The sequence below is a fragment of the Lygodium microphyllum genome, chromosome 25, assembly GCF_053477565.2.
Source record: "Lygodium microphyllum isolate KBCC chromosome 25, Lygodium_microphyllum_v1.1.10, whole genome shotgun sequence".
Classification (NCBI taxonomy): Eukaryota; Viridiplantae; Streptophyta; class Polypodiopsida; order Schizaeales; family Lygodiaceae; genus Lygodium; species Lygodium microphyllum.
In genome coordinates, this window is record NC_141159.1 from 126,633,662 (window position 1) to 126,644,660 (window position 10,999).

At 41.1% G+C, this 10,999-nt stretch overlaps 1 protein-coding gene across 1 annotated transcript; it reads right to left on the minus strand.

Moving 5' to 3' along the window:
• Nucleotides 1-1,844: 1,844 nt before the first annotated feature.
• LOC148014719 (uncharacterized) lies at nt 1,845-2,009 on the minus strand. The gene has a single exon (XM_087667167.1). The coding sequence runs from the start codon at nt 2,007-2,009 to the stop codon at nt 1,845-1,847; it is 165 nt and encodes a 54-aa protein (XP_087523293.1).
• Nucleotides 2,010-10,999: the final 8,990 nt, after the last annotated feature.

The window sequence follows — 10,999 nt, forward strand, 5'->3', positions numbered from 1 at the left end:
AAAGATTGTGTAAGTTCAGCATACAACTAGTTCATTCGGAAATGAAAATAGAAAAAGGCTGCATGATTAAACATAAAATCCTAAAGCTTAGTAGCATGAATCATGTTTGCATGTTATAGGTTGATCAATTGGAATTATGCTATAACTTAATCTATGCTTTGATCTTAACCCAAAAAGTTAGGGTTTGTAAATCAACTTATACGTAGACAATGAATCATATAGCGTAATTATCTTCAAGAATAGACAAGTTAAATTGGTTTAAACCTAAACACCTAAAAACCACAAGGGACTCGTTTAGGAAGGGTTAATTCAATGCAACATATCCCAAAGAGCTAACTAGGGTTAGCATGTTGAGGACATTACCTAATCACTCTTATTACTAAAGCTGAAACTCTTAAACCTAAAGACTTGACCACATTCACAGAATGTAGGGATAATAGGACGCACTTGCGAGAGACGATCTAGGGTTTCTACCCTAAGGATCTCTCGTTAAAAAGATGAAACTCTGTTTGAACTTGGAACCCTAGAACCGACAATGTCGGCCTAATGCAATCATGAACTAATTGTTATATCTAATCATGAATTCGTGAGTATAAGACTCCCTTCGATGGGTAAATAGTCCCATAGTTTTAATGCGACACTTGGCAACAAGTTACAGAGTTGCATGATCTTGTGATTTGATCACAAGGGAATGACAAATTCCTCAAGATGAGATTGGTGAATTCTTACCCAAGTTTATCTTGCAAAAGGATAGATAATCGTCTGATATAGTACATTTCTTAGGTAAAGTGACCAAGATACAGGGATTAGAGAATTTCTTGGAAGTGAGACACCAATCAATAAATTGAAATAACATATTTACTGCTAATAGAACTTAAGATTTTGGGTAAGTTGGGTTAATAGGGTACGATGTCGAAGGATTTCAAAAGGAAAGTCGCAACCATAGAGGACCTTGACTAATTTCAGGATAGAAGATCAATCATACAAATAAACAAGATGAGAGGATTTGTGTGCAGTAATAGATGTGCCAAGCTCCCAACGAGACCTCGTCTATGCAACAATGATATGACCAAAAGCAAGTTTTCAGCTGAGCATAGAATTCATCCTTCAACATAGGAACCTTTAGTACAAATTTGGTTATCAACTACAGACATAAATTTCAGCATTGTCCTTTCAGCAACATCAACCAAAGGATGGATCTATGGATCCACAAACTTAACAATAAACCCATAGGGAACTTGATTTCAAATGATGAGGTGAACAATATCTCGAGCAATAGTCAATGTTGCAGGCATGTCTTTTAGAGGTGGCTCCCTTCCAAGAACAAGAGGATTAGCCACGAATTGATCTAAAACCATGTATTCATTTGCATTCTCCATAAGCTGACAAACTGACTTGTTTTTTTTTATACCAGCTGATATCTTGATAATCTGATGCCTTGAGCTCACATCAACTGTCATTTACCATATTAAAAGAATCCTCTGACCTTGTAGATGAGTAAATGAGCTACGAACATAAGCTTCAGAGCCTCCCTTTTCCCATAAATGGAATAGGGAATATGAAACCTACAGATATTCCATACCTTACCCACAAGAATAGACAGGTGCTAGTCTCAATGCATTAAAATAGACTGTTCATTCTGATATCATCTGCTAATACCTCATACAACACTTGTTCTACTGATACAATGAGGGTGCTAGCACTCAAGTGAGGAAAGAATCCCTACCCATAAATTGACCTTTGATATACCAATGGTGCATGCATCCAACAGCTACTGCAAGGATCCAGACTGTGCTAACCACCAAATTCTTCACTTTTTGAATTGGCAATTACCAGTTTCCACTTTACTTGGTTGTCTGTTTTCCATATATTGTTGTGCTAGGCACACGCTTGTTTCTGAACATCATGTACCCAACAGGTAAGACCACTCCCAACATCATCACAATTGCTCCAATCAGGTAACGTGTAGGTCCTGGTGGTTCAACTTCCAGAAGGTGTCGGAACGGCATGACTTCACCTTCTCCTTCTGCATGTCAATGGCATCTGCATTCTTCTCCTCATGATCAGCTTTATCGGACTCCGATCAGTTTTGACAAAACAAATTACACTTGGTCTTCATTAACTTCATCTTCTGCGGCTTTATTGGCTTCTTCTTTTATAGCTCGTCTTCATCTTTAGCTCATTGCAGCGTATTCTTCTCCTTAGTTGTCTCAAAATCGAACACCAAGCTTCCTTCTTTATAACTGATAGGTCCTTGTCCAAGATTGAAGCAGTGTTCCATCGATTCTTCATATAATTATTGTCATTGAACGTCCTTTTGTTCGCCGTCTTCCCTGTCACCAGCAAAACAGTCTCCATCGTCTTCTCTGTGCTTCGTCACCATCAAAGTAATCTCCGCAGTCACACTCTGCAAGCTCCCCTTTTGATAGATCTCCCCTCCTTGCATTGTACTCCTATCTTTTTTCTTCATGCAGTCCAAAGTACTATTCTTCCATGGGAACAAAAAAAAAACAACCGTGGAATTACGAATTCTGCTTTCCCCCCCAGAAAACTAATTCGAAGATCTCTTCATTGCCCACTGAGGCAATCTGGTGAGATTTTGATTTGATTATGCTCCTGTAGAAGCTCCAATCTCTCAGGGATGTGCGGAGTTGATCTGTGCAGTGGCTATTATTAGAAAATTTCAGTCCGATGTTCTTTTTCTGTAATGAGTCAGGGACCTGCAGGGTTCAGAATCATCATTGCCATCTGAGCTTTTTGCATGCGGGGTATTTACTGGATCAATATGATTACTGGTACACCCCTCGATTCAAAAGAGTGGGAAGGAAGTAATTTTGATTGCCACAAGGCGCATAATGAGGCCTCCCAAAGAAGCCCCATTTGAAAATAGTCATCCCCTACGCTTTTCCTCCTCAGCCCAATATATTGCACTCATAAAAGCAGCCCTTTTTCTTCACTAGAAAAGCAATCCAATCACTCCCACTCTTGGTGGTTACAATACCACCTCTCCTCGATCAGGCCCTATCTGCCCTGCATCACTATAATTTGTATCAAAGGCCATCACACTTTCTGCCAGTCAATTCCTTGTCATAAATAAAACGGTCAACAACCCTCTTGATTGTGGCTGCATTGACTGCATTTATTCTTGCAAACAATTCAGGAAGAGATTTTCTGTGCCCATATGTGAGCAACTGACGTCCAATGTCTTCTGCAACTGCACTTGTACCATCCAAACGCAATAATAAGCCCATGAGAGGTCATCCAGTGTGTTACTTGTATCAGTAGATACCAGTAACTCTACCATTTTCATCCAAGCCTCAGCATCATTTGGACTTATTTTTGTTGCTCATGCTTCCTCTGTTCTCCCCTGTAGGACATATATATGTCCCATAGCCTTAAGGCATTCACAATTCTCAGGCTGTACACCATGGATGCAAGACATGGACTATTGTAATATGCCTGTGTAGAGACCAAACAAACATAGAACATACAGGTTATAGACAAGTGCACAAACCGAGGGTGCGGATACTTTTCATCTCACCACAAAGGGGCACCCACACACCATTAATCTCATTTCCAATCCAAGATATCTAGCAATAATAGGGTTTGTGTATCCATTTCGGTGACATCACCAAAATCAAGCTCGATTCCAAATGCTTCCAAACTTCTCTCCACTATACTCGCATGCATAAAATAAATGTAAACAAAACGACTAAGTATGTACAAAGTAACAATTGTCACACACACAACATTTTGGTAGATTCCACACCTCGGATGTGCAGCAGTACGACATCCACCCCCTCTAATCCTGCACATCCTCCGGATGGGCCAACTATGGATGATCATTATCATCAAGATCCACAAAGAAATCAATCTCTTCATTGTGTATTTCCGGTATATCAACAAGATTATCCGTCATATCATCTGTCTCTTCTATTGGAGTTTCTTCTCGTTGCTCTTCTCTTGCAAATTCTTCCAATGCATAATTCTCATCATCTCTTTTCTTGAAAATCTTGATTCTTTTTCCTGCAATAGGAACTTTAAGCACTATCCCATCCAATTCTGTCAACTCATATGTTGCATTATCAAAGACATGTCTGACTATGTACGGTCCAAACCATCTTTTCACCATCTTCTGAAGTGCAGTATGCTGATTTTCAAGGCTGCTATCAAAGACTAATACCCAGTCCCCCTCTTCTATTGCTCTGGGCCGCAAGCGATGCCTGCTGTCAAACCTGTCCTTATTTCTTAGTCTAGCAACCTTCAACCTATCAATAGCTAGCTGAATATCCTCTGGTCTTCTCTCCAACTACCGAATCTGAAGAGCTAAGAGCTCCTCTCTCGTCAAATCCTCCTGCCAAGGTAAAACTGACCAAGTCAAAGCACAAGTCTCAGTCGGCATAACCGGTTTCTGACCATACATCAACTCTGCAGGCATATATCCTGTGGTAACAGTGTGAGTCGTACGATCAGCCCACAAAGCAAATGGTAGAAGTCTCGTCCATTCTCCAATCCATCCTCTGCATGCTTTGGCTAATACTTTCACTATCGGTGGATGTTCTCTTTCACTCTTCCCATTTCCCTCTGGATTATATGCTGTGGTTAGAGCCAACTTGATTCCTAGTTGAGAGAAAAACTCCCTAGCTTCATCTGCATCCAATTCACCGCGATCCGCAATGATCTTACCCACACAGCCATACTTGCAGAAAATTTCTTCCAATAAGAACTTACACATTGCACTAGTGGTCTTTGTTCTCAAAGGTCTGCCCTCAACATGATTGGTAAGATTCTCTCTAGCCAAAACAATATACCTCATCTGCCATAGACCCATAGGCATAGTAACCAAGTCAACTACCCACTTATAATGAATGCATAGCGGATAGGTCGGATGAAGCTCATCTCAATGACGCACTACCGAATACATCTGGCAGTCTCTGCAAGTCTCTACAAAGTGAGAAACATCTCTATATATGCTTTTCCACCAATATTTCTCCTTGATTTTCTCATAAGTAGCCCACACTCCTCTATGATCAGCCCAAGGACTCTCATGAAACTCCCTCATCACTTGTAACTGTGTCTCTCTATTGCAAACAATCCGCAAGGGTAATCCACCTCTTTTCTTTGGATGCTTCCAAAGGAATCCGTCCTTGAGAAAATAACCATAGGCTTTTCTTCTGATCTTCTTGAACTCTTCATCTGTCCATTTATATTTTTTGCTTAGTGTACTAAGGTACGTGCCAATCTGCAACCAATCTCCAACATAGAGTTCTTCTATGAACGCCACAATATCATAGACATGGCAAACATGATCAACCATAGTGGCTGAAATTTCTACATCATCCTCTTCTGCAAGTAGTGTCTCCTCATCATCATATCTGGCTCTAGACAACATATCTTCCACTGGATTATCCTTTCTTGCTATGTGTTTAAATTCTGGATTTAATGGCTTGATGTATGCAATCCATCTCAGCATAGCTATATCCGGAGTAGAGCAACTCGTAATCATACCTATCAATGGCAAGCAATCTGTCTCTACCACAACTGAGGCTCCAATAAAGTACTCCTTATCACATTTGAGAGCCGTAACAATCCTCAGAAACTCCCTCTTGATTTGCGGATATCTCCTCTATCTCTCGTTTAGGAGTTTCGCCCCAAACCGAATTGCATACCTATTTCCATCTGCATCATCTTGACCCACAGCCCAACCTATGCCAATTGGACTAATGTCAATTGTCAATACAATAGGTCTTCCCCAATTATAATTCGCTTTCCTGAGAGTAGGAGCAATCTGCAATAACTTCTTCAATTTCTGCATGGCTCTAGTGTGGCTCTCATCCCAATAAAATTTCTGCCCCTTTCGAAGTAGCTGATATAAACAATCTGCTATGTGGGTAAAATGGGGTATCCAAATCATATAAAGCACACAAGCTCCAATGAATCTCCGTACCTCTGAAGTGGTAGAACAATACTCTGTAATCTTGCCTATAGCATCCACCTTCTCAAGTGAGGGTTTCCTGCCATAATACCCACACATATGTCCAACAATGACAACCTCATTTACTCCAAAAATAGATTTTTGCCCTGATAGTGTCAAGTTCACTTCTTCTAACTTGGCCAAAATCTTTTCACAAGCTGAAATATGATCAGCCACAAAGTATCTGCATCCCTGCTCATTTAGACTCTCATTCTTCTCCTCTTCTGCACACCCCTTAATGGGCACATCATCCAAGAAAGGCATGGTAAGCTGAGGTATGTAATCACGAAGGACCTTCTGCATGGCATTCATCATATGCGCAACAGAATTAGTGGCACCTTGAGGCAAGGTACACATCCTGACAAGCCCAATAGGAGTTCTCATAGTAGTTATGTCCCTGCATTCCAAAGCCAGCTGAAACTGATCATATCCCGAATACAAATCACCTAAATAATAGATGGCACATCCAGCAAATGCTTCTGCAAACTCATCCACAACTGGACCTATACCAACATTCCTGATAGTAACTCTATTTATTGGCTGCATGTCCTGTATAAATCGGAGAGTACCATTCTTCTTTGGAACCGTAAACCACCTATTTGAGTATGGTGCAAATGAAGGCTCTAGGATTCCCATCCTGATTTTGTCATTCAATAAGTCAATCAGCTTTGGCAGGTGTGCCTTAGGCACTGGAATAGGTCAAAGGTTCCATGGAATATGAGGAATAGTAAAGATCACCATAGGAGCAACAATATCCAGATTCACACATCCAATCTCATGCGGGAAAAAAGTAAACCCCCTTCCATGTCGCTCAAGCATCTCCTGAAAGCATTGCTTCTCTATGGGTAGCAAGAAATCACCATATCTAATTTTTAATTCAGCAAGAGTCTCTGCTGAAAATTTATGGCCTATATGCTCTGGATTCCTCAAAATTGGCTGTTTGGAAGCCCTCTCTATTTACTGATCACTGTTAGGTGGAAGCGGTACAGCTACCGGCTTCACCTTCTTATCCACAGTCTTGTATTTCGTGTCTACCGTGGCTTCATTATGATCCTCTGCATTGCTCAAATCTTGTTGTAAATCAACAATTCTGCAATTTGGTGTGGCTGAATATCCTCAGCCCTCTGCTCTATGGACTGCATAGGAACAGCCCTAAACTCTGGATGCTGAAATATTTCAGCAGTAAACTCTGTTGGCTGAAAGTTTTCAGCCCTTTGTGTCTCTGTAAGCTGATCATAATCAGCCGGAAACTCTGTTTGCTGAATTTCTTCAGCACTCAATACTTTTTGCTGAGTCACCTCAGCCTCTGACTCTATTTGTGACACAAAATCTGCAATTTCATGAAACATGTCCAGGGATTGCACTGATACATTACTATGACAACTCTGCATATCAACTTTCAGCATATTTTCCATCTCTGTCATCGTATCTACACAAATCATACTATCATACATCCCATCTATATGCTCATCATCCTCTAAAATACCTGCATTTTTCAAAATTTCCTCCTTTCTACATATGTACTGCCTGGCAGCTCTAGGCAACTTAGAAGTCTTCTGATAGCTCATCGAACTATTTGCTGAAATCCCAACAAAACTAGAGGAGAAAACACTACTGCCAGGAGGCAAGAACTCCAATCTCCTCTGCTCTGTACCACTATCGTCTCACGAAATAGCGGTATCTAATGAAAACCCGAATCCCTCACAGTGGGCAAAGGTGCATCTCTAAGAGTATCCATGTTTCTAACATGGTTCACACACACAGTCATAAACTAAACGGCTCTCATGCCATCTTTACTGTGAATCTGTGCATAAGTAGATCCATCATCCATTACCTTTGTTTCCATACACATCTCTGTGATGAATGGCTGTCCAAGAATTATGGGATAAGAGCATGAATTCTACACAAAGAAATGGAAATCCTCCTCTACATCTCCAATAGAAACCCTGACACTGGGACAGGTAGCATACAAATCACCTGCAGTGTTGTTGGTGGCTCTCATGTGCCACCCATGCTCTACATCCATAGGCCATCTATTACTTTCATAAACTCCATGAACTATGAGATTAATCTCTGAACCATGATCCACCAAAGCAACATAAGGCACCTGTTTCTCTCCAATTTTTACCATCGTTTCTGTAGTTTCCCTAGCCCAATGACTCCGCGAAAAGTGACTATGCGGTATCAAGACAGACTCATCAGTTTCATCATAATGCATAGGCTGAACCCTCTTCTCTATCTGTGGAAAAACAGAAGCATTCTCAACCATAACCTCATCCTCATCCTCATCCAACTCCCCAATCAAAACTCCATGTGTATCAGTACTAGGCAATGCATGTCTTTTCCTCTTCAGGACCTCTTGGAACTGATCTTGAAACTCTCTTTTCGAGATGCCCAAAATTTTAGAAATAGTAAAAGTCACCTCACTGCCAAGTATCTTGTCATTAAAGATTTTCTTCATGTCCGTAGATGTCTCAATATCAGACATCAATCTAAACCCTGGCTGCTTTCTCTCTCTAGGCTCTTGCCTCTTTTCTCTCTTTTGAGCATCTTCCATCTGTCGTTATGGCCCTGGTCTCAAAGACGGTCCTGCAGTAGGTCGAGTAACAAACTCACCTCCTCTAGTCTTTTTAGTTGCACTTGGATTTTCTTCATCCCTCTTACGCTTCTCCTCAACAAGTACATCTGCTCCCTGAGACTTAGCCAAGTAGGCATAAATAGTGTACCTGTCAATAGGCGAATCCCAACCTGTCTCAGATCTGATGCTAGAGCTTGCACTAGTCAAAACAGTTTGCTGAATTTTTACCTTGTTTGCTATCTCCATAGCATAAGTCCATAATGCTGACTGATTCTCTGATCCTTTCTCAATCTGGACTCCATATGCAAAAGCATCTCCTCTAGCTGCCACATAAGAAGTACGCGCAGCCATGTCATCCACTAACTTCTTCATTCCGCCTTTCCCAAAGTTGGTAGCAAGCGGAGCTCCTGTTTCAGTCAACCAAATCTTACCATCTTGTCCCCAAAATACCAAATTATTCCTCCTTGCATCCTGAAAAGATTCACAATCCCTGCAATGTTGATGGTCCGTACTATCACACCAAATACATCTTCGATCTCTCCTAGGTGCATTAGGAGCACTCCTAGGTGCAATAGGAGCACTAGACGAAATAGTAGGTGCAGTCGAAGCAAACTGCTCTTTCAATTTTCCCACCAATTCTGCTTTAATTGACTCTAGTGTCAAATCCGTTATGCCTTTGATTATGTCATCAAGAGAGGAAGGCACCGATGGAGCGGTTGGTTTTGGAGCAGAAGGAGCTGGCATCGGTCGTGGAACAGGAGGAACAGGAGGAGTAGAAAAAGTAGGCACTGGCATAGGCCAAGAAACTGGCTGAGGAAGAGAAGAATAACAGGGATAGAAGTAGACATAGGAACAGAAGACGACGTCGGTGTCATAGAACCATTCTGTAGGCGGGTCTTCCATATCCTCCTCTTGGTCAAAGTCGAGACTGCATCTTGAGCATCTTGCCAATCCGTTTTAAGACCCATAGGCTTTGTGCGATCCTCAAGAAGCTCTCCTAATTCTTCCTGAAGAGCAGGATCTGTAGCTTGCAAGAAAAGCTCAACTTTCTCAACATCCAATGCTCTTTGTTCAATGGCATCAAGTTGACTATACCTCTCTTCAAATTCTCGAATCAACTCTGAAGCAGTTAGACCTTTATTTGGCATGTAGACCCACTCTCGGAATGATCGCCGTGTAGCCATCCCAAAGTCCTCAAGGAAATACTCTTCTTTCAGGGCCTTCTTAAAATCTTGCCAATGTGAATTTTGAATAAAAAGATCAGTCACTTTTGCCCTCAAGGCGGGTGTGACAAGACGAAGGAAATACTTACTCATAAGTCCAGCTGGTACTCCAAAAACTCCCATCTTGATCTCATATGTCTTCAAGTAAGCTGAAACATTACGGCCATCAAATAGCTTCTTCTCATTCTCAACTGCTTCAATCGCCTTAGTTGCACTGATTGCATTCTCCTGCTCCAAATATAGTTGCATTTGTTGAGACAACTGTTGTTGATGCAATTGCTGCTGCTGCTGCATATACAATTGTGTCTGCTAATTTTGAAGCTGCATATACATAGACATATTCTGCAAAATCTGCTTTAGATCATCCATTGAAGTACTTGACGCAGCAGTAAATGATGGAGCTGAAGTAGAGGACACAGCAAGAATAGTAGAAGAGGCTGAAATGGATGCTGAAGTATCTCCCATCCTGAAATTTATGCGACGCTTTCACGTCGGGTTCACCAAAGATGTCGAAGGATTTCGAAAGCAAAGTCACAACCACAGAGGACCTTGATTAATTTCAGGATAGAAGATCAATCATACAAATAAACAAGATGAGAGGATTTGTGTGCAGTAATAGATCCGCCAAGCTCCCAACGAGACCTCGTCTATACAGCAATGATCTGACCAAAAGCAAGTTTTCAACTGAGCATAGAATTCATCCTTCAACATAGGAACCTTTAGTACAAATCTGGTTATCAACTACAGACAGAAATTTTAGCATTGTCCTTTTAGCAGCATCAGCCAAAGGATGGATCTATGGATCCACAAACTTAACAATAAACCCATAGGGAACTTGATTTCAAATGATAAGGTGAACAATATCTCGAGCAATAGTCAATGTTGCAGGCATGTCTTTCAGAGGTGGCTCCCTTCCAAGAACAAGAGGATTAGCCACGGATTGATCTAAAACCATGTATTCATTTGCATTCTCCATAAGCTAACAAACTGACTTGTTTTTTTTAATACCAGCTGATATCTTGATAATCTGATGCCTTGAGCTCACGTCAACTGTCATTTACCATATTAAAAGAATCCTCTGACCTTGTAGATGAGTAAATGAGCTACGAACATAAGCTTCAGAGCCTCCCTTTCCCATAAATGGAACAGGGAATATGAAACCTACAGATATTCCATAGCTTACCCACAAGAATAGACAGGTGCCAGTCTCAATGCATTAAAACA